Genomic DNA, 26,311 nt, shown 5'->3' with positions numbered 1-26,311 from the left:
AGTATTACTAATATTTTTAATAAAAGTTTGGGGGGCCATGGCCACCCCTTGTCTGAACTAAGTTCCACCACTGCACTCAAGTAATATCATGATGCTTTACCGAATATTCATTTTCTTGTTTTCAAATATTATATAATTAGATAGTTGTTTACTGAATTCTGAATTTATCTGACGATCTTTAATTATATCTGTTCCTAAAAACTATATAATAAAGTATATTTTAAAATATTTTAAAAATTTATTTTGTTTTAATTTTATATCAGAATTTTAAATTTAAATTAGTTATCCTTGGCCACTAATTTCAAAAAGTTTAAGACTAGTTCAATAATATTTTTATAAGAACAATCTTTAACATAAGTAAATTAGATATAATCTTTAACATAAGCAAATTAGATATAGTTGTCATATATATAATTGTTATATGAAAAAATATGAAAAAATATGAAAAAATATAGGTAACCAACAATATTTTTTAAAAATTTACTTGCAGGGTTATTATACTTAAAGCAAATTAAAAACTTTTAGGAAAAAATTTAAATTTTGAAGATAAAAAATATACTTTAAAAGATATTTGCTATTCATATTTTTCTAATTAAAAGATAAACCCTAAACTCTGAATTACCCCACATCTGTCCATCTTTAATTATATCTGATCCTAAACTGATGCAATTTACGTTGTTGTTAGCTAAACTCATTTAATGTAATAACATATTTCTACATTTTTGCTATTCATATTTTTCTAGCGTTTTAGTACTACAAAAAACACACATACTCAAACGTTTGGATAAAAAATTTAAGAAACTTCATCTCATGTTCTTATGTGAACAAGAAGCTAATTTAAATATGCTCTAAAGCAAATTACCGAAATGATAAAAAGCAATTTCTCGTACTGAAAAGTCGCCAAAAAAAAAAGAAAAAAGAAAGCTCAATTAAAACCCATATTTAATAATGAAAGTGAAAGAGATATTTACTTAAACAAATACTTCATGAAATCTATTTGCCTTAACAAAATATAATGAAATCACTATTACTACACAGCTTGGTTTGAGAACTATATTATAGGACACAAGCACAAAGTATGCCAACATCAAAATGAGAAGAAATATGCAACCATTGAATCACCAGAAATCCATTTCATCTGCACTTCCTACTAAAAGCAACCTCTAGAAGAGAACACTGCAGACAGACTTCAAGTTTGTGAATGACAAAGTTCAGCAGAAGCTGTGTTACACGACTTCTGTCAAACTGACCCCTTCATTGGCCCCAACATCCTATGAAAGAAGAGCAACATATCAGAGCCATACTTTTTCCTACTGAAACTTTATAAGAGCACTTTATACAGCCACCTGCTTACCATGTTTTCTTTGTTTCCAAGTATATTATCTTCCGTAGCTGAAGGAACTATGAAAATCAAACATAAAAATAAGTGATAAACATGGAATGCTCAAGGGATAAAAATAAGTGTTACAAGTAACTAACCGGAATTATTGGTATAAAATAGATATTATTGCAATCTTACCTTCTTCAGCATCAGATTTCTTTCCATCTTTCTTCACATCACCCTTCTCTATTTTACCTTGGTTCTTACTTTGTTTCTCTGATTTCTGAACTGATCTACGGTTTCCGATGTTAGCAGACTTTGAATTTGCAGAGTACATTCTGAGACTCTCTCTCAACCGGGATCCTGAAGTGCCCTTTTGATTAGTTTCCTTCTTGGTTGATTCTGTTGCAGTAACAGGAGTGAGGTGAGCAGAATCAGTGTCCAAGCACTTCGGTTTCAGTTTTCTAGTGGCCATCACTTCATCATCAGATGATCTGGGTCCATCTGGCACAGACTCGGAGACCTGTGATTGTGATTGCAATTGCAATTGCTCTAGATTTTCTGCAATGTTATAGCTTCCAAACAATTCCTTCACTTCTGCTCCAAGATCAGCAAGTTGATTTCGTTGCACATAGGATTTCAGCTCATCTTGAATCCGCTGGAAAGGCTAAAAACAAATGAAAGAGACATGTTCCGTAAACACAAGTCAACTACTCTATGACCATCTAGTGTATATAACTAGATCTCTATTTTGTCTGGTAAAAAATAAATAGGGAGAATTCAAACATGCTGTGAAAAGAATTGATGTGTGTTCTGAGCATTGCTTACTTCACATCCTGCCTCCAAGGCCAGTTTGAAGAATCCAAAGGAGAGTGAGTGCTTGGCAGCATTTTCAGAGAGCTTGATCTGATTTAACCAATATGAAGCCGAGGTCAGAAGATTGAATTTGATTCTTCTTGATGTTTTGGAGATGTCAGAAGAGGGTGTCTGGCTTCTGCTCTGAGTCTTTGTTCTCGTCTCCGATATTGGGGTGACGCTGCCAACCACCTTTGGGCCCGGAGTTGAAACTGATTTCGCAGGAATAGACTGCCTTCGTGGCGGTTTGGCACTACTGGACTTTTCCTTCCCAGAGAAATCCAGAACACCAACACTTTTACTCACATTGGGAGTGATTCTCCCTCTGAAGATGAAATAAGATCTCTTTTTAAAATACATATATAGTCATATACATATCCATATACATACGTATACTATACAATAGATACATTTACATTATCACAATTCAAAATAAGACATGTACTTGTTACTTAAATATAATTTACATGAGGACAATGTGCATGTGATATGTCTATACGATAAGTGTAAGGAAAAAATTCCTCAAAATTTTAAAAAAGACGGAATTGGCAATACAAATAACAAAGCAATTAATATAATAACATACTTAATGTTGGAGTTAGTACACAGAGATTTGATAATCATAATAAATTTTAAGATTAAATATAACTGATCATGAGTTAGTACACTTTTTTTTGTCCCGAAGTACAAACATGGTCCAGATAGATTATTACTATTATATTAATATATTTTATTATCCTAGCAAATGCTTCAGTAATTTCGCACAACAAAGTTCCACAAGTTCTTAATATAAGAAGTTAGATCCGTACAATCTTTGTTTCAAACACTTGGCTTCATTTTACACACTCGAATCCCATAGTTCCAAAGGTGAAACCTAACAAAGACATAACTAAGTAAATTCAAAAAATGAAAGAAAGTACCTCTTAGTGTTAGATTCAGAAGAGTTGGAGCGATCGAGTGCATCTGGCTGCTTCTGTTCCTTGGATTTGATAGAGGAACGCAGTGCGTATCGCTGAAGCTTTGGCCTCAGAGAACCAGAGTTCCCCGCTGAACAAGAAGCACATACAGTTATTGTAATTACACACTATCTATGCATGCATATTAGAAGCAAAATTCAATTCAATTGTACCAGAAACACCACCAGAGGGTTGTTCCTTGATTGGTTCTTCCATGGAATCGAATTGAATTCGGAGCACCACAGACAAAGCAAACGGTTATTTTGTGTATGAGATTGAGAGGTTGTAACTGCTCTGCTACGAGTCTTCGTGTTTGAGTTTGGTTTTTTGGATGAATAAAATACGACGAAGCGCGTTCGAAGTGGGTTTTATAAGGCTGTGTGGTCTGTGGTGTTGACAAGTGTCCTTCCGAGGCGGGAGAAACCAAAACTCAAAATTTGCCCAAACGGAAACACCACCCTCAGCGAACGGCAAACTGCTAAAGAAAACGGGGGCATCCTTGATGCTGACGTGGAAGCTCTTTTGTCAGTTGGGTCATGGTTGTGTCATTGTGTTTATTGGACAATTGGACAATAAACTAAATCAATTCTTATATTATTACTTTTTAGTGTAAATTAATTTTTTATCCTATAAAATCTTGTACCTTGTATTTAATATTTTCTTTCTTTTCTTTATATTTTTTTATTTTTTATTTTGAAAAACAAAGTCAAGATTATTAGTGGGGACTGGGGAGGCGGAGATGGAGGGAGGGGGACCCCGTTGGGCCCGGCATCATGAGGCTCCTTTGCTGTTGGCATTTCAAATTTCAAACTCAAGTGAGCCGTTATTTCTTCTTATAATTTCGTGTTCCGTTCCGTTTTAGGGCCCCTTTCCTTGGTCAAAAATTGCTTTACAATTTTACAGAGAGAGATAATGCAATAGTGTCACTTGGCCCATACTTCTTCAGTTCTTCCCACTAACGGATAGCCGGATTGGATTCCAGGCTCACTCTTATGATTGATCTGAACTGTCAACTACCACAAGTCCACAACATTACATTGTGGACCCAAAACTATAAACTAAAAGAAAAAAGAGGGGGGGGGGGGGGTGGTTAAATACTTAAATATACAAGATCATTCCAATATTATTTCTTCCTTTTTGAGAGAATTCTTATCATTTAACTTTTAGGCCCATTAAAAAATAAAAACATTTACATAAAAAATGGTTCAAATAAATTAATTTTTTAATATACTTAAAAAAAGATAATTATTTTAAAAAGGAGGAAGTAACTTATAGTATAATACGTTTAATTTCTTAACTAAATCTTAATTTGTAATTTCAACTTATTTAATTAATAATTGGAAATACCTTATGAATTTACTTCTAGGTTCTAGCTGAATATGAAAATACAAAATAGACATGATACATCAATGTATTGAATGAACATGAACATGTTAATGGCAGTTATATGTAGGTAAAGGTAGTTAAATAAATAAGTTGTAAATATGTAGTAATAATAATAGCAAGTAGGCGAATGGATCCTTTTAATTTTTTATTTCACTTAAAATAATAAAATATGATTTTTATTATATATTTTATAAGTGAAATAAAAAAATATTAAAAAATTAAAGATTATATTTTATTCTCTTAATTAAAAAAAAATTGAGCAAATCTATTTTAGCAAAGTTAGTGGGGACTGGAGAGTAGGAAAGCTATAAAGTATAAACAGTACACACTACACACTACAATAGAATGGCACCACTTGATTACACATATTTACATCCTCTGCGTTTGTCTTTGTCCTGACGCAATAACGAGGGAGAGCGGTAGGAGAGACCCTCGTGCCAGCGTGGCTCCCATTGCATGCACCACGCAAACCACTACACCAAACGCCACGCGCCCAGTGTTTGCCTCCTTGATCCTCCTCCCGAATCAACGGCTCACATTTCTCAACACTGGAAACGTGCCGCCGCGCGTGCTTCCAGATTAAGTCCCGACGGTGATGCAGTCATTTCGCAATGCTTTGGAATAAAGATTTTAAAGGAGCCGGAAGGAACACTTGCTTTTGAAGTAACTGCACCCTCGACTACCAAAAACAAACCACCCCCAAATTTTAAAATCATACCCACTCCCTCTCTTTTCACGTGCCATCGAATCTACCAATAGCTTTCCTACTCACCCTTCCATCAAACCGTGGATCTCACATCAACGTTCCAGAACCCCAATCAAGTCATCACATCGAACGGTAAGGAGCAAGATTGTCGCGTGAGCGTGAAACACACATACTCCTCCCCACAAATTATCCAATCTTTTTTATCTTCAGATTTTTTTTTTCTTTACAAATTTTTTTCAGTCTTCCAGCTAGCACACTTCACAGAACAGCCAAACAAAGCAACCACAAAATTGATGCAGCTTTAGCATCAACCTCTCTTCCTCACTCTCTCTCTTTCTCTCTCTCCCCAGTCGTCAGTGTATGTTAAATGTTTTCCTCATATATAAAAAATTTGAGAAGAAAATAATTGAGTAATTTTTATATTTGTAATCTGATAGGTTGGTTGGTTGTGTGTGTGGTTGACAGGGATGGTAGATTTGAAGTGAAGAGGTTCCACATTGGTCAGGTAAAACACTCAGATCTAACCTCACTCTTTTTTTCTGGCCAGCTCCAACTTCACACACTGGTTTGTGAACTTGTGGATTAAGCAGTGTTCTATATCTGTTAGCTCTTGCTTTCTTCAGATCTTGTTTGTTCCAATATGCTTTCTTTGTGAATTTTCAACTTTGTTTTGAGCTACCGATTTGTTTGGATGTCTGTCACGTTTCATATTTTACATTCTCCAATCTCCGTTGTAGTTGCATTCCTCGTTGAATTATCTATCTTTTTTATTTTTTTTTTATGATTTGCTGCTTGGAAATTCCGTCAAGTTACTGGGGGAGGTTGGGAGATTGAACCTGAATTTGACTTGCAAACTTGTTTGATAGTTTCATCATTTCATTTCCATTATGCTATGACTGTCGGTGATGGCATTTTTTTTTCTTTTATTTTTTTTGTTTAAATTTGTGGTAGAGGTGTTTTCGGTGAAGGTTATTACTAGAAGAGTTAATGTGTGACGGTGCATCATGTCGAAACTTGAAAAATAAAAAAACGATGCGTTTTCTTTTTTGCTTTGCGGTGATGATGTATTATTGCATAGGATAAAAAGATGCTTGTTAGTTGTTACTAATTGTACATGATGTTGTCTCTTTTTGGTGTTTTTAGCTGATTGCGCCATTATTTCCTTGTGTACATGGTCTCAAAGCCTTTACTCTTTTTTAACTCTTATTAGTAGCCTAAGTCTTCTTTTGCTTTTGAGGTGATTATCGTCTTACGTTGTTGAGATTTGTAGGATTAGCAAAAATAATTATTCTCTTGTGTTTTGATTATTCATTATTTTCCTTTGTTATGTCATTCATTAAAGACTATTTATTTATTACCAAGAGGATGAGTATCACTTAAGCCAGAAGTTACCTTCTAGTATAGAAGTTACCTTCTTAGCATTATTTTTAAATTAAATGAGATGCCATCATCAGATATACTTTGATAAATGGATGCAATCGTGCAAATAGTGTTCCTTTATAAAATTTGTCTATTTGATATTTCTCATAAGGCATTTATTAATCTTATGAATTTAATGAGCTCTACTTCTTGAAGTATAACATTTTGCAGGGTTTTTTTACATTTTGGATTTTTACCCTCCCAGTTCCTATATATGCTTCGCCACCTAAAGGGACTATCAGTTGACTGCACTTTCTAAGTGAACTAACTAAAGTCACTGAATTTGGTGATCTTGTTAAGCTGGCATCTTTCTTGATTTCTTCTGGACGAGTGTCTTTTTTTTTTCTGTGTTGCTTAATTTGTTTGAGTTTTAATATGATTATGTGAAGTTATAATCAGGAGGATCAATTTAAAGTCCAGGTTCACTTTTTTTGCCTCTTTACAGGCCCTGGTCTTACAATGGGGAAGTCACCAGGAAAATGGATCAAAACTGTATTGTTTGGGAAGAAGTCATCGAAATCAAATATTTCAAAAGGAAGAGAGGTAATAGTATGATAGTTAAAACTTAAAACAATAGTTAATACAGCACCTCGTCTACATTTTATGTTAGGATTATGCATAGGAATGGAAACTAGGAATCATGGCTATGGCGTATTTTTTGAAAAGTATCATTGTTTCGCTTAATTTTCTCAAGAAAAGTGATCTATTTTGCTATTAGCTTTCTCCTTTGTAATGAGACTCCTGATTTAGATTCCTATAATTTCATTCAGAAGCTTGTTAATCAAAAGGAAGGAGTGGTGACTTCCAAGGTATCAGAAACTGATTTGGCTTTAGATCCAACCCCCAATACCGTTGCCAAAAATGAGGAAGAGCTGGTGCTGGAGAATGATGAGTCAGAAACTGTTTTAAATGAAAATCAAGAAATAAACACAGTGGGATCTGTTCTCCAAGATTCACCACCTGATTCAGAGAAAATAAAGCTGGAGGAAGCAGCAACAAAGGCACAGGCTGCTTTCAGGGGTTACTTGGTAAGTGACTCATTTAGTTACTGTTAGAATCCATAGAACTTGTTAATGTCTTCGTCCTCCCTTTCATTTGGAATCTAATTGTATAACAATTGATCTGAAACACAGTCAGGTTTAGTTGTCAATTTAATGACACTCTTACGTTTATGGTCTGTAAAATAAAAGTTATAATTACTTTCTTCATATCTCAATAATTCTTAACTGTATCTTTCATGGAGTCCAATGCTCCCTGGTTCCCATTGTTGTGACACTCGTGGCAGAATTCCATATTTCATAAAAATATTTGTTGCTGTCTTAAGTTTTTTGCTGCTTGTCTCCAATAATTGAAAAACATGTACTTGAAAGAGTTGTCATGGATCAGGGTTTGATTGTGTGAGTTCTTGTAAATTGTTGTATTTCATAGTTGATATTATGTCTTCTAACGGAAACATCTTTCATGAAGGCACGAAGGGCATTTAGGGCCCTAAAAGGCATAATAAGGTTGCAAGCACTTATTCGTGGGCACCTTGTTAGGAGACAAGCTGTGGCTACATTATGCTGTATGTATGGCATTGTCAAGTTACAAGCACTTGTTCGTGGCAGAAGAGTCAGACAGTCTCATGTTGGGTTTGAAATCCAAGAGAAGTGCAATCTATTGAAGTCTCCGGTAATGTTCAAGAACTAAATTCTTATCATATCTTTTATATTTCTATTGGTGCTCTTCTGATTTTTTTTTCCCCTGTGGTGTAAAGTGTGCAATTGTATGATTGATGAGTGAGATATTCAAACTATTATCATGTGTTAAATCCTCTGAGGAGGACGGCACTTTGCAAGGGAATCGAGATTTGGTTTGTTAACTTGGTCAAAGTAGAGTTAAATGGTTCCATTAAAATATGAAATTTTTGGCTGCTGAACGTCCAAATTGAGGACTCACTGGGCACATACATTGGATTATTTTGAACTATTTACTAATTCAAGAATAAAGGCTACATTTTCTTTCTTAATTAGAAGTTGGTTTATCATATACATTATTAGGGTTTGTCTTCAACAACTTAACTTTTGTAACCCGCTTACCTAAAGATCAAATATTAATGAGTGGACGAACTCTATTTATTTAATTTATCAAAGGATATGTGAAATTTGTTAGGTAGCTTCAAGTTTCTATGTATTAAATCTGTGGAGATAGAAGGGGAAGATTGCAAGTATACTATTTTATTTAACTGCTAACAATTTCCTTCTCAACTACTTGTGCCTTAGGATGGCAAACCTGTCAAGCCAATTGCTGTACCTGCAAAAATTACAAATCTGTCAGCCAATGCTTTCATCCGAAAGGTAACTTACATTGTACCATGTATGATACATTTTTTTTATTCAAAGTTTGCTTACTTATTGTGGATACACTGTATTGTAGCATGTATCTTTTATTGTAAACATGACAAGAGTTTGATTGAAACTAGAATTCAACTGTAGGATGAATGGCCTATAATTGTATTTGGTTCTGTAATATTAATTATTGACACCAGACTGCAGGTCCTCACCTCTAATTGAATGGGAGCTACTTATTATCTACTAATTTGTTTAAGGAAAGCATTTCGTGGTATTGATTGGATGGGTAAAAGGCACTGATTACCCGTGATGTAATCACGTAGGAGCTGTAGGAATTCATAAGATAAATATGATTGCCTATCTTAAAGTGATGTGTTTCTATTTGTACCATCTCTTATCAACAATATTTCTTCATCTCAAATTTGAAAAAGGGTCTTCTGTTGCTGCATCGTGTAACTCTAAGCTCTTGCAATTTTCTTTTTGATATGTCTGTTATGTTGAGCATGTTAAAACGTTGGTATGTTGTTTCAGTGTCTTGCTTCATCAACTACTATAATGGCCCTGCATTTGCAATATGTTCCTGGAGATCCAAATTCAGTTCTAAGCTGGTTGGAGCGCTGGTCAGCAACTAACTTTTGGAAACCAGTCCCCCAACCAAAGAAAATTCGAGACACTAAGCATCAGAGAAAGCAGGGTACTATTTCAGTGGGAGAAGCTCCATTGAGCAAGTCAAGACGCACCACCCGGAAGGTTCCTGCTGCAAGTTTTGACCCTGCCCCAGTGCAAGCAAATCCTGAACTTGAGAAGCCAAAACGAAGCTTGAGGAAAATTTCAAGCCAGCCCTCAGATACTCTGCAGGAAAACCCACAAAGTGAGCTTGAAAAGGTAAAGCGTAACTTGAGAAAGGTTCACAACCCAGTTGTTGAGAATGCTGTTGTCCCAGAAGTAGAACCCGAGGCCCCAAAGCAACATTTGGAAAAGGGGGCATTTACCCCAGTGCATGGTGTTTCGGAACAAGGGGTAACTAGTTCTGATGAGAAGAATAACAAAGAACCAACTTTAACCATTTCTAATGTGCCCGATACAGAACCTGCTACAAATTATATTAGTAAGGAGGTGTCTGATATGCCAAGCCATTATCAAGTGGTTGTGCAACCAAAGCCTTTGACCGATATTATAAGTAAAGATGAAAACATTGCTGAAGATGAAGTGAAAACAGAGCCAAAAGATTTACCAGAGACTAGTTGCAAGGTTGAAAATTCTCACATAACAAATGGAGATTTGAGTCACAAGGAAGATCCTGTGGGAACTGAAAACCAGAAGCCGAACAGAAAGGCCTCAAATGTAGTGAAGCAAGAGCGTGCTGAGAATGGTTTACAGAACAGTCCAACTTTACCAAGTTACATGGCAGCAACTGAATCTGCCAAGGCAAAGTTGAGGGCTCAAGGATCCCCACGATTAGGACACGATGGAAGTGAGAGAAACAATGTTGCTCGGAGACATTCTCTGCCATCTTCAACTAACACCAAAATTAGCTCACAGTCACCTAGGACACAGAGACCAGTCCAATCAGGTGGCAAAGGAAGCAACAAACCTGTACCTTCTAGAGACGGCAATGGTATGTTATAGTTCTTACTATATGGTAATTCTAAAATGACTCTATTAACTGAATTGTCATGGAATTGACCAAATCATTCGATGCAAAAATATGTTGAGAGTTTTCTGTGTCTTAATAGCATATTGTATATTGCAGATTCCAAGACAGTACAGGTCCTTTTACTTCAATTGGTTATGTTTTGTTTTGGCCATTGTCTTATAATATGATACCTTTAACTAGCTTGGTCATCTTGCAGGAAAGGTAATTCAAGCAGAATGGAGGAGGTGATTTGTGGAACGACTGGTTTTCAGAGTTGAACATAGAAGAACTTGAAACTTATTTGTGAGATTTATGTATCATGAAATTTGACATTGTTAAATTTATATAGGGACTTTATAGTAGGTGTGTTTGATGAGGTTTATTTCTTCATTTGCTGCATTTTGGGCGTTTGAGGGTGATTTGTACATTATAGGTCTCTTTAGATTTTGCATGATGCAACTACAAATACCCAAATCTAAAACTTGCTTGTTATCGGCATGATTTATAAGCTGTCCATAATGTGTCTGTTGACTGTTATTTTCCATCTTCAAAAGTGTGTACGTGCTTTTCGACCTGTGTATGGGCTTATGCGAAATTTAATGTTTATTTTTTTGGCCATTTAAAGTAAGAGCCTCTTCTATTGTTGACTCCCCTTTTGAAGAAAGAAGGTTTTGTGCATGTTTGGGCATTGTTGTTTTGTTAAAAAAAGATTTTTTTTAATGAAAAAATATCTTTTTTTTATTTTTTAACGTGTTTGGCAAACTTTTAGTAGTAAAAGTAAAAGTACTAGTAAAATTAAAAAAAGATTTTTTTTGAAAAGTTGTAACTTACATTTTTTTTAAAAAAAAAAATTTTCTTAAAAAAAGATGTTTTTCATGTAAACAAAAAATATTTTTATATTGTTATACCTAAACATAATTGATAGATAAAAAGACTTTTTTACATGAGATATCCAAACAAAATTATTTTTGCTTTTTAATAAGATCTTTTAAAAAAAATTATTCGAAAAAAGATCTTTTCTTAAAAGTTTATTCGAAAAAGTTTTTTGTTTGACATAAATATACTCTTTTTGAGTCAGAATCAAGTATAAATTAAGATTAAATTGGACCGAGTTATTGAGTTCAAAACTTTATGTCAAGTCTGATGCCTTGATGGATCAGTTTAGCATATCTTGAATTGGGTTGAGTTGAGTTGAAAATGATTTACCAGCCCATTGCTCAGTTACTACTGTATCGAGTAAGTAGTAACACTCCAAGACAAAAAAAAAAAAAAAAAGTAAGTAGTAACAGATGTGGCCCCCTCCTCCCTCATTGGATTTTGCTAAAAATGTCACATTTTTCTGACGGTATTTTTAAAGGATTTAGTTAAAAGTCTTAAAAATGTGTTTTCAAAATAATAAAATATATATTAAGTTATTAATTAATTTTTTTTGTGAAAAACATGTAATTTTAAATTTTTAGTTAAATTACTGAGAGTACTTTTAATGTTTAAAGACATTTAATATTTTAGTTAAATTGTATTTTAAATATATAAAGTTTTTATGAAAAATAAGAAGAAAGTTATAATAAGGGAGGTTAAACAATAATGGACAAATTTTTTATCCCAAAAAAAAATTTGAATTCTTTAAATTTTGAATTTTACTTTAGAGTGTAAAGTGTAATCTCTCACCATTTATTTCATAAGTGGGACCAAGAAAAAACATGAGAGAAAAAATATTCAATGATAAGAGATCATACTTTATCTTCTAAAGTAAAAATTTAAAATTTAGAAGATCCAAATTAAAAAAAACCCACCACACAAAAAAATAAAAAAGATAGTGTGTTCTTTGTTGAGTTTGAGATAATACTTTTTGTTTTTGTTTTTATAGTTTTTAACCGTCGTTTTCTACTTTACATTTTCTTACAGGATTTATAAAATAGAAGTTATTTTTTAAAGATTTGTAAACCAATCTAGCTTTAGAGAGTTATCAGCTGTGTAATTTGCTTGGCTTCCCATTTCGACAAGTTAAGTCCCACTTTGGTCCTTAAAATTGACAAAATGTACCGATTTTGTTCTAGGATATTAATTGCTATAATTTCGTCCTTCAATTTTAAAAAAGTGTACCACATTAATTTCTTGTGTATTTTTCATCACCAAAACTCTGTCATTAATAACGTGGCCTAACCCTTGTCACGTGGGACATGTGAACAGCTATCTGAGATAGATTAAAAGTATAGCACTAATTTGGTCATTTTTTTTCTTTTTATAACCTAAACCACAAAACTTTCTTTTCAATCTTCTTCTTTCTCAACTTTTTTTACTTTTACTTCTTCTCATTGTTCTTCCTCTCAGTTGTGCATCGTTGCAGGCTTGGAAAGATGTAGTGTGAATTTTTGTATGGGCTGACAATGGATAAAAAATGGTAGATGAAAGTGAAAGTATGAATTCTACAGAAAAAATTGACCAAGTTAGGCTAAATTTTGTCCGAAGCTGAATTGAGAACTCAAAAATTATACATTCAATTGTTACTTTTAGCTGTGTTTGTAATATCAGTGGCTGCTATGATGTTTTTGAAGGCTTAGATAGAATTTAGTGTGATAATAAAAGCAATATATGACGTATGAAAGAAAAATCATCTGGCTTTTTATTGACCATTGTCAGAGTAGGACAAACATGATGACATGGTATCCCTACAGATTGAGAGTTTAGTTAATAAACGAAACTAAGCTATTATAAACAAAATCTTATTTATGAATTAATAATAGTGAACATTGTATTAAAAAATAATTTGTTAGCATCTAGATTTGGTAGGTACATAGCTTCTTTGCCAAGTCAACCACTATATTTGTTAGGTATTTATGGACATCAAACTTCTCATAAACATCATCTCCAGTCCAGATTGATAGCCAATTCTTTAATTCTTTTCTAATCTCATCCAACCTATTCTGAATTATAGGTGGTAGTCTCCCTGTGTGGTTGGCATCCTTAAATTTTTTTTTTTGCTATGGATCTCATAACAAACATTCTGACCTCTTTTAGAAAAATGATGATTGACTTGGCCCTTGTTTATGTGATTCGTACATTAAAATCTTCGCAGGCATTGTTACAAATGTTGTCTAGTTTTGCATTATAGCGGAAGGTTGACTTTGTCCAAGACTTCCTAAACCATTAGTTGAGGTAATTTCATGCATTTTCATTAAGCTTCTTTATCTTATTCATGTCAGAAAAATCTTAGTGTGTCGTTGACCTTGCACATTCTTGCAGCAAACCCCTCAGCTCCATTCTCATCTCTCTAAAAAAAATTTTCATGATGGAATATTATGTCCATCAATACGTCTATATGCATCATTGAAAGTTTATAGGTACCATTAGTATAACATATTAATTAATCCAGAGACATTCACACACAATTCGTAGCATATTCACAAAAAAACAGAACCCTAAATAGACAATGCAAAAAGAATAGTGTTTACCCATCATTAGGCCACACAAATTTTCCAGAAAATATCTCATTGATTAAGAATAAAAACAGAGTCCAAATAAAAATTCTTGCACGCATCATTAGAAGAACCAAACCATACCCTAATAGAGACTCAGGTTAAAAAAAAAATCAGAATCAAAGTGAACAAAACAAAAAAGGATCATCCAAGAACATATATATATACATTGCGAAAAAAATCACAAAAAAAAATATTTTTTTCGTCATTAACTTCAATGAGTAAACAAAGAACCATTTCGCCTGTTCTCAGCCTCCACGCTTGTCTATAAACACTTCGTGATAAACAAAACGTCACCACAAACACTCAATTTTTCGGCAATCTTTACTACGTTTGACTCATGGAAGAGATTTTTTTTTGTGATTGAAGTTCAGTGGAGTAGGAGAAGATAAAGTGATCAAAAGAATACAAAAAAAAAAGTGATCAAAAGAGAGGGATATAATATTTTAGTGTGGAGAAGATCTCAAACGACGTGGTTTGGCTATGGCCAACTTGGTGAGAGTTAGGCCACATAGCTAGGGATAGAGACAGAAATTTTAATACCAGTCTCTGAACCAACAAACATAATACTGAATCTCAGTCTCTCAGTCTCTGTCTCAATATCTCAAAACAAATACTATCCAGGAGAACAATGAAACAATACACTGTTTGTTTATCCCAATTACTCTTTGTAACCATAAAAACGAGTGAGATTAAAGGTCTAAATTTCAGGAGATGAATGTCTGACACATGTCTTGGGATGATAATAATAGAGCAGACGCCCTATCAAAGTTGCCAAGCACCAAACTCGGGGACAGCTACAAAAACCTGATACAGGAGATGCTTCAAGAACCATCAATCTCAAAAATGGAGGTCAACTCGGAGGTACTTGTAGTCGTGGGGCACGACCTGGAATGGATGACATCATACATCGATTTTCTTAATATTGATATAGTTCCAAGTGATCCGAAAGAAGTTAGGAGGCGGCTCATCAGAGAAGCGCTACACTCTACATGCCCATCTCACTTGATGTTCAACATACATGCTACATTTGAAATTAAGCCTGCCAAGATCGGCCCAATAATCCTAAAATTGCTATAAAAAGCCCTAGCTTAGATACGAGTCCCTGAAACCCTTATCCAATCTAATTTGGGGAGTAAATTAAGTGCTCCCCCTACTTCAGTTACCACATCTAAGTGGTAACCACCCTAAACACGAGAATGATATCCCACATTATAAAGGAAATAATCATCTATGATCTCTAAGAGTCATCTCCAAGAAATGACTAAGTCTAATATTTTTACTCTATAAATACTCTATTAAACAAGTATTTTTTTTAATAATTTAATCTCATTGAAGCCTACTAAAAACTCTTATTAATTTAAGTATTAGGGTTTCATGCAAATATTTTTATTATTGTCTAGACTAAAATGAAACACCGAAAAAGAAAAAGGAACATGAGAAAAAAAAGAAAAAAACGTAAACAAAAAAGAGAAGGGAGAAGAGGAGGAGGAGGAAGAAGAGAACAACCCAAAATATAAACGTTAAAAGAGAAATGACATAATTTCACGTACGCATTATGTAAATGAGTTTTGTTAGATTAAAATTAATTTGTATGAATTTATTTACTAAAAAAATTTATATATATAATAAGACTATCAATTTTAATTTTCTATAATATATCAAAAATAAAAATAAAAAGAATTAAATTAGTTCTAAACCCGCCCTCAATGCTATCCGCAACTTAATCTGTTCAGCTTTCAACCTGAAGCGCTATAAATTAGATTTCCAACCCTATAAATGAGATTGGATTCCATACCCCAGTTAAGGTTAGTATTGCCTCTTATGTAATAAACAAAAGAAGGAAACATATATCCATACATTTATATGTTCTTTCTTAGTGGAGAAGCATTGTGTGCACCCTAAATTGGATCGAAAATCCTTTGGCTTTATATTTTTTGTTTGCATTGTACACTGCATTCCTTTGGCTTTATCTGAACCCCCGGGGGTTTGTAAAATACTTTAAAATGATGTAAATATATTTTTAAAATTTAAAAAGTATCCTCGTTTAATATTTTAATATTATTTTAAGTAAATATTAACCTATTTTTAATATATATTTTATATTTTAAAAATTAATTTATTTTTAAATAAAAAATAAAAATATTATTTAAATATTAAAATTAATATGTAATTATATATAAATATATATAATTTAATTTATTTTTAATATATATATATTTTATTTTTTAATATATATTCTATATCAATAATTAATTTTAATATTATAATATGGTTGAATAAAAAAATCCTGGAAAAACATACCTACAAGAAGAAAAAGAAACTGTAGTAGTGCAGTGTACATTAGTAGTAAGTAGTACCTGATATAACAAGGTTACGTTCACGCGGAGACACTGAAACACTTTGCATTCAACAGAAAACAACAATGTCCAACCCAGCTAGCTTCTGGACACAGGCTAACGCTCTTCTCCGCAAGAACTTAACTTACCAGGTTACCTACCTTCCAATTCCAACCATCTCATCTTCTTTTTCTTGCTTCGTTAATTCTTCCTCACTTTCTTACAGAAACGCGATGTCAAGACCAACGTGAGGCTGGTGCTGTTCCCGGTGATCCTCGTCGTACTGCTCTACGCGCTCCAAACGGCGGTCGACATCGTGCAGAGCGCGTCGCTTCAAGACGAGAAGAAGACGAAGGCCGCCGCCTGCAAAGGCTGCGTCTGCGTTCACGACATCGGGCGCCATGCCAAGTGCCCGGACTCAGAGAAGGTGTGTGGGCCCCGATTCTTGGGCCCCGAGGATGCCAACACGTGTCCCGTACCCTACCCGCCGGAGTGGCCTCCCCTTTTGCAACTTGAAGTCGGCGACGGACTCTTCAGCAATGATGCCGCCCGCAATGTCACCATGCTCTTCACTGGCACTGACCAATTTTTTGGAGAAAGTAAGTTTTTTTATGGTCAATTCTTTGGTGGCTTCTATTTTGGTGTCAAAATTCTAAAATTTATATTTTAAAGTAAATATTAAAGAAAAAGTCTATGGGCCAGCAACTTTGTTAAATTGTGGCCAGCATGTAACCAACAAAGAAAAGTGAGTCATTAGATGAAATCTCACACTAATCTCACACCATTAAAACCATCATAATGGCTATGTGATGGCTATAAATCACAAAAGTTGCTGGTACCCTAGCATTGCTCAATATTAAATATTTAAAAATTATATATTTTTATATTTTTTAAATTGCATATCAATTTTTAATTTTTTTAATAAATTAGACACTAAATTTTAGTCACTGTAATAATTAATATTTTTTATATGTTCTAAAAATTTATTTTATTGTTAAACTTTTATATCAACCCTCTTTTTTGATATATAGTTTGAGTCCTTGGAGAGGTAAATCAAAGGATGAGGTGCACGAAATCAGTGTATTGGGTTTGAATTTCACCGACTTATGAAAAAATTTTACAGTTATAAGTTAGTTATTTAGAAGAGACACACAAATAATTTTGTCTAAAATTTCTTTTTCTTGACTGAAAAAAATGGCATTTCATATGTTCTTATAATTTTGTTGAAAAATATTAGTTTTTAGCTTTTTTAAATACTTTTAAGAGGAATCTTTAAGAGAAATCTTTTTTTTTTTTTGGTTCAATCAGATAGAAAATTTAATTTGTGGAATCACTTTTATTTTTTTTTCATAGTATAAAATTAGTTTTGCACATGCAATCTTATGTAAATTCAAGTTTAAGTTTAAGTCGCTGGTTTTGTATTTATCATGAATTCAGTTATCACAAAAGTTAAGCTTTTTAGATGAAGCACGAGTGTATGATGAATAATTCTAAAAGAATGCCATGCAGAAAAGTATAGACGTCACCTGAAATGGAGTGATATGTTGTGGAAACTACATTTTGAGAAAAATGTAGTTGATTAACCTTTTTTATTTTGTTTATTTTCTCTTTCAAATTTATTTGTGCAGGTTTATTTGGAACTATGTTCCCAACTGAGTTGAGTATAAATGAGTCTGATATCATGGCCAGTTTGGCATCAGTTGTTCTGGTGAGTCAATATTATTTACTGCTTCTTCCGTTTGTCTTCTGTTTCAAAACCTGTTGTTGGTGTAACCATCAGAAACTGTGCAGGGAACTGAATTTGGGTTGGATTTAACCGTTTTTGTGGACCCTGCGTTAAGTATTAACTCTCGTATCCTTTATCGTCTACAACAAGATCAGTGTAAGGTGAACTCTAGTTTCTCCTTTAACTTCAACGAGGGAGACTCCAAAATGATCCCAGGTATTGAACTACAGAACATGACATGTTTCTTGTGATAATGACATTATTTGAGCATGTTGCATTGAAAACTTTGATAAACACTCTCTTTTCTGACTCTGTTAGATATGCATGGCTTGAATCAGATGCCTTGAGCTTTTATCACTAATTAAAAGTTTAATTTCTTTAGATGTTAAGGTGAATTGTACTCAGGCTTTTACCTTATGGCGCAAGAGTTTTTCTGATATATGGGATGAGCTTCAACTTGAAGATCGTGATGATGATAAGATAGGTTATTACAAGTTACACAAGAATCCTATTAGTGGAGGTACTTAGTATACCATTATGTTTAAATTTATTTAATCTGTGGAAAACAATACTAATTTAATGTTGTTTTTGCAGCTTTTGACTTTCTAAATTCGAATAAGAATATTTTTAATGTTAGCTTTTTAATTTACAAACATGACAATAGAGATAAGATCAACATGAACCGCACTCCTCGTTCTGTAAATATGGTATGTGTCTAAATCTTGTTATTGCTTGTCTCTAATTGTTTTCTTTGGACATCATATCCCGTTTTCTAATAATAATGTATATGACATAATGAAGCAGAAAAATCTTTCCAACATTTTGTTTTATCACGCAAAGTAAACTTTAGAGTCCAAACACGTACTTCATTTATTGGTACTCTAGTAGATTTGAACAACAGAAACTTGCTTTAGTCATTACCATTTGAAAACTAACTGCATCAGTAAATTTTACAAAGTTGGTATAGAAATAGCAATTCCTCTATACATATATTATTAGCAATTTTGTGTTGGTAACATATTTCAATAGGGACTGACTTCTAGTATATCTATTATGCATGCATGCAGATATCAAATGCCTTCTTGAAGTTTTTGCTGGGAAATGGTACCAAGATGTTATTTGACTTTATAGGGGAAATGCCAAAACCTGCATCCTCAGACACAACAATGATTGATATAACTTCTCTCCTGGGTGGTTTGTTCTATACATGGGTCATCCTTCAACTGTTTCCTGTAAGAGCAGAAATATCTGAACAAATTGATCAACTATGAATATATATGAACAGTAGTTAACAGAAATGAGTGAGCTGTGTTGCCATTATGTTGAAAAACTGTTTTTCTTTTAACTAGTTTTGATTTTTTGAAATATGCCTCACATTCCTACTTGTCCCTATGTTGTGTTTTTTTGTGTATAGCCATGTTAGCCTTCTTCTTTTTAATGTTTCTTGCACACTGAACAATATATAATGTGAACACAATAGAATTTATTTTGCTGTATATTTAGCTGTTCAACAGGAATAAACTTTTTTTCTCTAAAATTTTTTATGCAGGTTATTCTGATATCGTTGGTGTATGAGAAGCAGCACAAAATAAGAATGATGATGAAAATGCATGGTCTTGGAGATGGACCATACTGGTTGATTTCCTATGCTTATTTTCTTGCCATTTCCATGGCCTACATGCTGTGCTTTGTGTTAATGGGTTCATTCTTTGGTATGAATACAACCATTTGAACTGTATAGCATTGTTGGTGTTTTCCAATTCTCTTTAATACTGACGATATTTAATTTTCCTTTTCAGGATTCCATTTCTTCAGAGAGAATAACTATGGAATCCAGTTCGTGTTTTATTTTATCTATGTAAACTTACAAATTGCCTCCGCGTTTCTGGTGGCTGCCCTGTTTTCGAATGTTAAGCCTGCTACAGGTTTGATCAAATTCGTTTTTGAAATTGTACAGTCTATAATTATTTATACACGCTTTCAAAATTTAATTTCTTTTATTCATATCTGATTGATGGCCTGTGTTTTTCATAATTGCAGTTACAGCATATATAGTTGTCTTTGGAACTGGACTGGTAGCTGCCTTTCTTTTCCCAGATTTGCTGAAGAATGATCTATTTCCAAGTAAGTTAAATGGCTGAAAATCAGGATATTGTAGTAAAGAATCTTTCTTTGAGTGGCAAATTGAGATGCTGTGGCTAATTTATCTTTGACGTTGATAAACATGGTTGATTAATAACAACAATAACAATTCATTAGAGTTACTGGCTTACCTTTCTTTTCTTATGAATAAATCTTACTAATGGTGGAAAATGTTGTTCAATGGTTAGACTTAGATACCCTGCTTTGGATCTAATCCTGTGGGAACAAGGAAATTTTGGTTTCCCAAGATAGATATTCTTCTCCACTTTTGTCATGTTGTTAGCTCATTAACAATGTGATTTTCCAACGAATTGTAAATATGGATGAAAAGTATAAGCTATAGGCTTATAGTTTGTAATAAGTATGAAATTATTCAGTGGCTTTTTGATCTCAGCAATCCATTATCACTTTGTTTCACAAAAAAGTGGGATCTTCTACCATGATTACTCACTTGAGATTTATGAATCATCTATGGGAACCACTGGGGGAGTGTTGGTTAATGAGAGCACCCTTTTAATGAGCATAAGTGAGATAATTGGATATAAAGATAGAATTGCAGAGAAGAATATGCATATAGAAGAGAGAAATCAGAGGGGGAATGTCATCTCACATTTTGCAAAATTCCTCTTGCAGTTCATAGTATTCCTATTTATGCTCTTCTTTCCTATAACTAACAACTCTACTAATTGAGTTTTTCGGCCTATTATACATGTTGCAAAGTTAAAGTTGCATGGTTAAATTGAATGAAAGTGTACCACTAACAAGTGAAGAAGTTATTTCATTCTCATATTAACCTACTATCCTGTGGTATTTCTCCAGAAAAATGGATCATTGTTATCGAGTTTTATCCTGGGTTTGCTTTATTTCGCGGGCTAAATGAGTTTGCAGAATATGTCAGTGTTGGAAATAGTTCAGGGACCCTTGGCATGAGGTGGCAGGATCTGAATGATAGCACAAATGGCATGAAACAGATCTTAATCATCATGTCAATTGAGTGGATAGTTTTTCTTTTTGTTGCTTACTACCTTGATCAAGTTTCCTCATCAGCAAGTGGGAGAAGTCCATTTTTTTTCTTGAAAGGATTCCAGAAGAAGACACCTTTGTCTTCCCAAAACGACAATATGCCAATGCAGGGGTCAAGAGCCTTGGCTCAGATGGATAAACCTGATGTAATCCAAGAGGTGAATTCTTACTTGCTTCCATTAAATTTCATGTTGATCTATCGGTGAATGTGAACTTCATTTTCATATTGTTTTCTCTCTTTCTTTAACAAAATTCTGAAAACAGAATACGCTGAAGATAAAATAGAAATAAAAACGCAAACCAAATCTACTCTAAGGAGTTGTGTTACATGCATACTGCATCTTCATGCTTTCTTTTATTTTTTCTCTCCAGAGGGAGAAAGTGGAGGAGCTGCTACTTGAACCGGCCGGCAATCACAGAATAGTTTGCAACGAGCTGAGAAAAGTCTATCAGGGAAGGGACGGAAACCCGGATAAAGTAGCAGTGAGAGGGTTGTTCCTTGCTGTTCCTCAAGGGGAATGCTTTGGCATGCTTGGTCCCAATGGTGCTGGAAAGACTTCTTTTATTAGTATGGTTAGTTATTTGTACTCTCAATTGCATTTCTTTCCACTACTCACAAAAAATTAATACAAATATTTCTACTATGATTCCATGATGCATTGTTTCTTTCTTTTTGGCAATTCAGAAATCTAATCAACTTATATATGTATATGTTTATAGATGATTGGTCTGACAAAGCCAACCTCTGGTACTGCATTTGTTCAAGGCATGGACATAAGAACTGATATGAATGGACTATACACAAGCATGGGTGTATGCCCCCAACATAAGTAATAGAATTCCTCCAACTTTATTTATTTATTTACTATCTAACTCTTTTTTTCTTTTTTCTTTTTTTTTAATATACAAATTTTCTTGTTATATTTAGCTTGCTGTGGGAAAGGTTGACAGGAAGAGAGCACCTACTTTTCTATGGCAGACTTAAAAACCTCAAAGGTTCAGCCTTAACACAGGTAAGTTGACTTGACAGAAAATATTAAGACTTTAGACACTATTATCTTCTTTTCTTTTTTTTTTACTATTTAAAAAAAAAATAATATATCAATTCAGAGACTGAATATTATCACCGATTAAGGATCTCCACTATTAAAGAGATATATATTTTTAAAAAATGATGAAAGGAAAAAGAGTCCAACATTACAAATGAAAATACTTGGCAGCATTAAGATTAAAAAAAGTGAATATTGTATATGACATAATACTCTTTTAGTTCAACAAAAAGTTAATGTGTTGTGCATGTTTGTGAACTAATATTTATGGCTTGATTTTTGGTTGAGTTTGGAGCTAGAGAAGGCAAAAATTGTGCAGTATAGATGCAATTTGAACAATACTAGCATTAGCATTTATTCGGAATGCATGAGTATTGAGTACTATTTTTGCTGCAGGCAGTAGAAGAATCTTTGAAGAGTTTAAACCTTTTCAATGGAGGAGTTGCTGATAAACAAGCTGGAAAATACAGTGGAGGGATGAAGAGGAGGCTTAGCGTTGCAATTTCTTTGATTGGGAATCCCAATGTATGTTCTTTTAATCAAAGTTTAATCCTACAGAATCATTTACGTGTCTTAGCTTTTTGTGACGCTTTAAATTTTTAGGAAAGATACTTTATAACATTTATGATCAGGGTCTATCAGACTAAAAAATTTATAACGTAATTCTTGCTGTCCCATTCTACTAAATAAAGATAAAATTTAATAGTTTATGACAGTTATATTAGAATATCAAGTTTATGTTTGTTCACAGTGTAATTTCCTTTTTCTTTATAAGGTTGTTTACATGGATGAGCCAAGCACCGGATTGGACCCTGCATCAAGAAAACGCTTATGGGATGTTATTAAGACTGCCAAAAAGGATCGTGCAATTATTCTCACTAGTGTGTCTGGCGCTCTCTGATTTCCATCATCTATGTTTTTTCCTTCTTGTATATTTTACTGATATATACTAATCTTGCTTTATATTATTGTTTCAGCTCATTCCATGGAAGAGGCAGAGGCCTTGTGTGATCGATTAGGAATCTTTGTTGATGGTAGCTTGCAGTGCATAGGAAATTCAAAGGAGGTAAAACTAAAATTGCTCCAATAACTTCTGAATGATTCTTCACACTTGCTTGCATTATTCTTGTTTCAATCACTATAAAAAATTATTGGAATAGCAACCAACTAGAATGGCTTTCGTGGTGGTTGCTAAATCGGTAGCGAAATTAGAAATTAGCAACCTATTTAGTGACCAATCTTGTTTTGGTAATAACAAAACCCGATCAGTCGCTATTCCAGATATTTCTTGTACTGGATTTGAGTTCTTTTATGATGGTAGCTGCATCTGTTGGTTTATCATTTATATAGTTGAAAGCAAGATATGGAGGAACTTATGTGTTGACAATGACAACACCTTGGGAGCATGAAAAGGAAGTGGAGAACATGGTACGGCTGCTATGTCCTAATGCTAACAAGATATACCATATTTCTGGGACTCAGAAGTTTGAGCTGCCTAAAGGGGAGGTTAGAATAGCTGATGTATTTGGAGCTGTTGATTTTGCAAAGAGAAACTTCACTGTTTCTGCATGGGGTTTAACTGACACCACAATGGAAGATGTCTTCATTAAGGTTGCTCGTGGCGACCCCCATTCTCAAAACCTGTCATAATATATAATTGTCATACATGTTTATGGCATATCAGTATATGGATGTTAAAACTTTAATCTTGTTAGTTCCGATGGGATTTAAATTAGAAAACTTTGACATATATGTAAACTTTACGCTAAAATATACTTTTGGTAATTGCTACGATTCTTTTATAAACAGTGTCTAATTTTTTAAATAGATAACTAGTTAATATTTAATAAATTATAAATATTTAATTTTTATTTTAAAAAATAATTTAGACAATTTAAATACCAAAATAGAAAACATCATAAAATTTACCTATATTTTTTTACTCTAATGGTATCGGAAAAGTTTTAAAAGTATTCTAATATTTAATTTGTTTTAATTTTTAATATTTTTAATATTTTTTTAGAGTAAACACCCAACCCGGTCCCTGTCCATATTAAATTAGGACAACGTGATCCTTCACCAAAAAAGTAACCCACGCCAGTCTCTGTCTATGCATAAAATAACTCATCGTGCCCCCTCCCATGTATTCCGTCCATGGACAGGGACCGGCTTGGGTTACTTTTTTGGTGAATGATCGCATTGTCCTAATTTAAAATGGACAAGGACCGGGTTAGGTGTTTACTAAAAAAAATATTAAAATTAGTAGTATCAAAAAATATTACAAATTTTTTATTTTTTATTAAGATATAATAAGTTAAAAATATGACACTTCTATATGTTGAATAATTTTAACACTTCTTGATATTCATCCGATGCAGTAAATCAGTAAAAGTGTTCGCACGTCATAATTGATATAACATGGAAAAAATATGTATTAAAATATTGAATCATTTGTTATATTGACACATTGTGTAATAAATACAAATAATACAACATAAGTGTTAAAGATATAAAAGATAAGAGAAGATTAACGAAAAAGAATGACATAAAAATAAAAAATTTGATAATACACAATAAAATTAGTGAATATTACCTTGGTCATAAGATGTTTCACATTGGTTATGTGAAAAGATTTTAGTAAAAGGAATTGGTAAAATATCTATTATACCCTTAGTAATGAACTAGTTATATTCAAAATTTCCTATTAACTTCTTTATTTTTCCACTGACGAGCAGCCACGAAGCAAAGTTAGGTTCTATACTTTTCAAAGAAAACAAAATCTGATATAAGAGAATAATAAATTTGTCAATAATAAAAAAATTAATTTTTTCATAACAAAAAAGTTTTTTTTTATGAATATTAAACTTATTTTTATATGGTGATTAATTTTTTGTGTTAAGGTAATATAATTGTATAAAATAAGTTTTATATCTACATTATTAAAATCTTTTAACTTTTTGAATTTATTGAAAAATTAATATATTTAGGTGAATTTTTTCTAATATATTAATTTTAATAAATTGAATAAGAATTAATTTAAAAATGAAAGAATATCATGGCTTAATTTTTTCTTATAAAAAAAAATTTGGATATTTTTGTTGAAAATTAGCCTTTTATTGAAAAAAATTTGGATATTGCTGTAGGTGGAATAGGTCTAATATATAAGGTGGATCATAAGTCATAACTAAAACACAAAATACGTGTTGAACACTATATGTGCGCTATGCTTGGACGAATCTTTGACGACGCTGTAGTAACATCCCTTGCGTATCCAATTGTCAAATATCAATATTAGACAAAATACCACTTTTATTTCTATACTTGCTAAAAATAATTTCTAAAATATCAACTGTAGTCAAGTAGTCTTTATATAATTTTTTATAATATTAAATTTGCAATTTTTTAACACTACTAATTTTAATATTTTTTTTAGTAAATACCCAATCCGGTCCCTGTCCATTTTAAATTAGGACAACGTGATCCCTTACAAAAAAAGTAACCCAAGCCGGTCCCTGTCCATGGACGGAAATACATGGGAGGGGGCGCAATGAGTTATTTTATGCATAGACAGGACCGGCGTGTGTTACTTTTTTGGTGAAGGATCGCGTTGTCCTAATTTGATACGGACAGAGACCGGATTGGGTGTTTACTCATTTTTTTTACTCTAATGATATCGAAAAAGTTTTAAAAGTATTCTAATATTTAATTTGTTTTAATTTTAATATTTAAGTTTGAGTTTTATTCTAATAGTTAATTTTTTAAAAATTAATATTTCATCAACAATTTTGTTAGTTTTAAATTCCATAATTGATTTGTCCATAATTTCATTCACATAAATATCTCTCAACAATAATTAATCACTAAAGAACATGAAATTGCTCTCGTAGAATTGTCGGAATTTGGGAAGACCCTTGACAATCTACAATTTTAAAGAGATTTGTAAAAAT

The 26,311-nt window shown here is 33.0% G+C and overlaps 3 protein-coding genes across 5 annotated transcripts; 2 read left to right on the top strand and 1 right to left on the bottom strand.

Moving 5' to 3' along the window:
- Window positions 1-925: 925 nt before the first annotated feature.
- LOC112710459 (uncharacterized) lies at window positions 926-3,686 on the bottom strand. Of its 2 annotated transcripts, none has more exons than XM_025762691.3 (6): window positions 3,306-3,686; window positions 3,097-3,223; window positions 2,150-2,501; window positions 1,520-1,988; window positions 1,355-1,401; window positions 926-1,271 (listed from the first exon to the last, which is right to left on the bottom strand). In XM_025762691.3, the coding sequence occupies exons 1-6, from the start codon at window positions 3,346-3,348 to the stop codon at window positions 1,227-1,229; spliced, it is 1,083 nt and encodes a 360-aa protein (XP_025618476.1). In that variant the 5' UTR covers window positions 3,349-3,686; the 3' UTR covers window positions 926-1,226. The 2 variants fall into 2 exon arrangements, with proteins under 2 accessions (XP_025618476.1, XP_025618483.1); XM_025762698.3 differs by having other exon boundaries at window positions 3,318-3,476.
- Window positions 3,687-4,855: 1,169 nt separating this feature from the next.
- LOC112710449 (protein IQ-DOMAIN 31) lies at window positions 4,856-11,183 on the top strand. 2 transcript variants are annotated; one of them, XM_025762678.2, is made up of 9 exons: window positions 4,856-5,356; window positions 5,465-5,582; window positions 5,690-5,729; window positions 7,089-7,186; window positions 7,414-7,671; window positions 8,111-8,314; window positions 8,905-8,979; window positions 9,505-10,591; window positions 10,827-11,183. In XM_025762678.2, the coding sequence occupies exons 4-9, from the start codon at window positions 7,103-7,105 to the stop codon at window positions 10,856-10,858; spliced, it is 1,740 nt and encodes a 579-aa protein (XP_025618463.1). In that variant the 5' UTR covers window positions 4,856-5,356; window positions 5,465-5,582; window positions 5,690-5,729; window positions 7,089-7,102; the 3' UTR covers window positions 10,859-11,183. The 2 variants fall into 2 exon arrangements, with proteins under 2 accessions (XP_025618463.1, XP_072059402.1); XM_072203301.1 differs by lacking the exon at window positions 4,856-5,356 and having other exon boundaries at window positions 5,690-5,789.
- A 5,232-nt stretch (window positions 11,184-16,415) lies between these two features.
- Window positions 16,416-24,114, top strand: LOC112710442 (ABC transporter A family member 7). Its single transcript, XM_025762653.2, has 18 exons — window positions 16,416-16,576; window positions 16,651-17,023; window positions 18,053-18,132; window positions 18,216-18,366; window positions 18,533-18,670; window positions 18,745-18,857; window positions 19,218-19,382; window positions 19,700-19,862; window positions 19,950-20,075; window positions 20,191-20,274; window positions 21,112-21,473; window positions 21,688-21,888; window positions 22,036-22,145; window positions 22,244-22,328; window positions 22,761-22,889; window positions 23,140-23,245; window positions 23,342-23,430; window positions 23,715-24,114. The coding sequence occupies exons 1-18, from the start codon at window positions 16,511-16,513 to the stop codon at window positions 24,012-24,014; spliced, it is 2,841 nt and encodes a 946-aa protein (XP_025618438.1). The 5' UTR covers window positions 16,416-16,510; the 3' UTR covers window positions 24,015-24,114.
- Window positions 24,115-26,311: the final 2,197 nt, after the last annotated feature.

The sequence above is a fragment of the Arachis hypogaea genome, chromosome 1 (genome assembly GCF_003086295.3).
Source record: "Arachis hypogaea cultivar Tifrunner chromosome 1, arahy.Tifrunner.gnm2.J5K5, whole genome shotgun sequence".
Classification (NCBI taxonomy): domain Eukaryota; kingdom Viridiplantae; phylum Streptophyta; class Magnoliopsida; order Fabales; family Fabaceae; genus Arachis; species Arachis hypogaea.
This window is presented reverse-complemented; position numbering and strand designations above follow the sequence as displayed.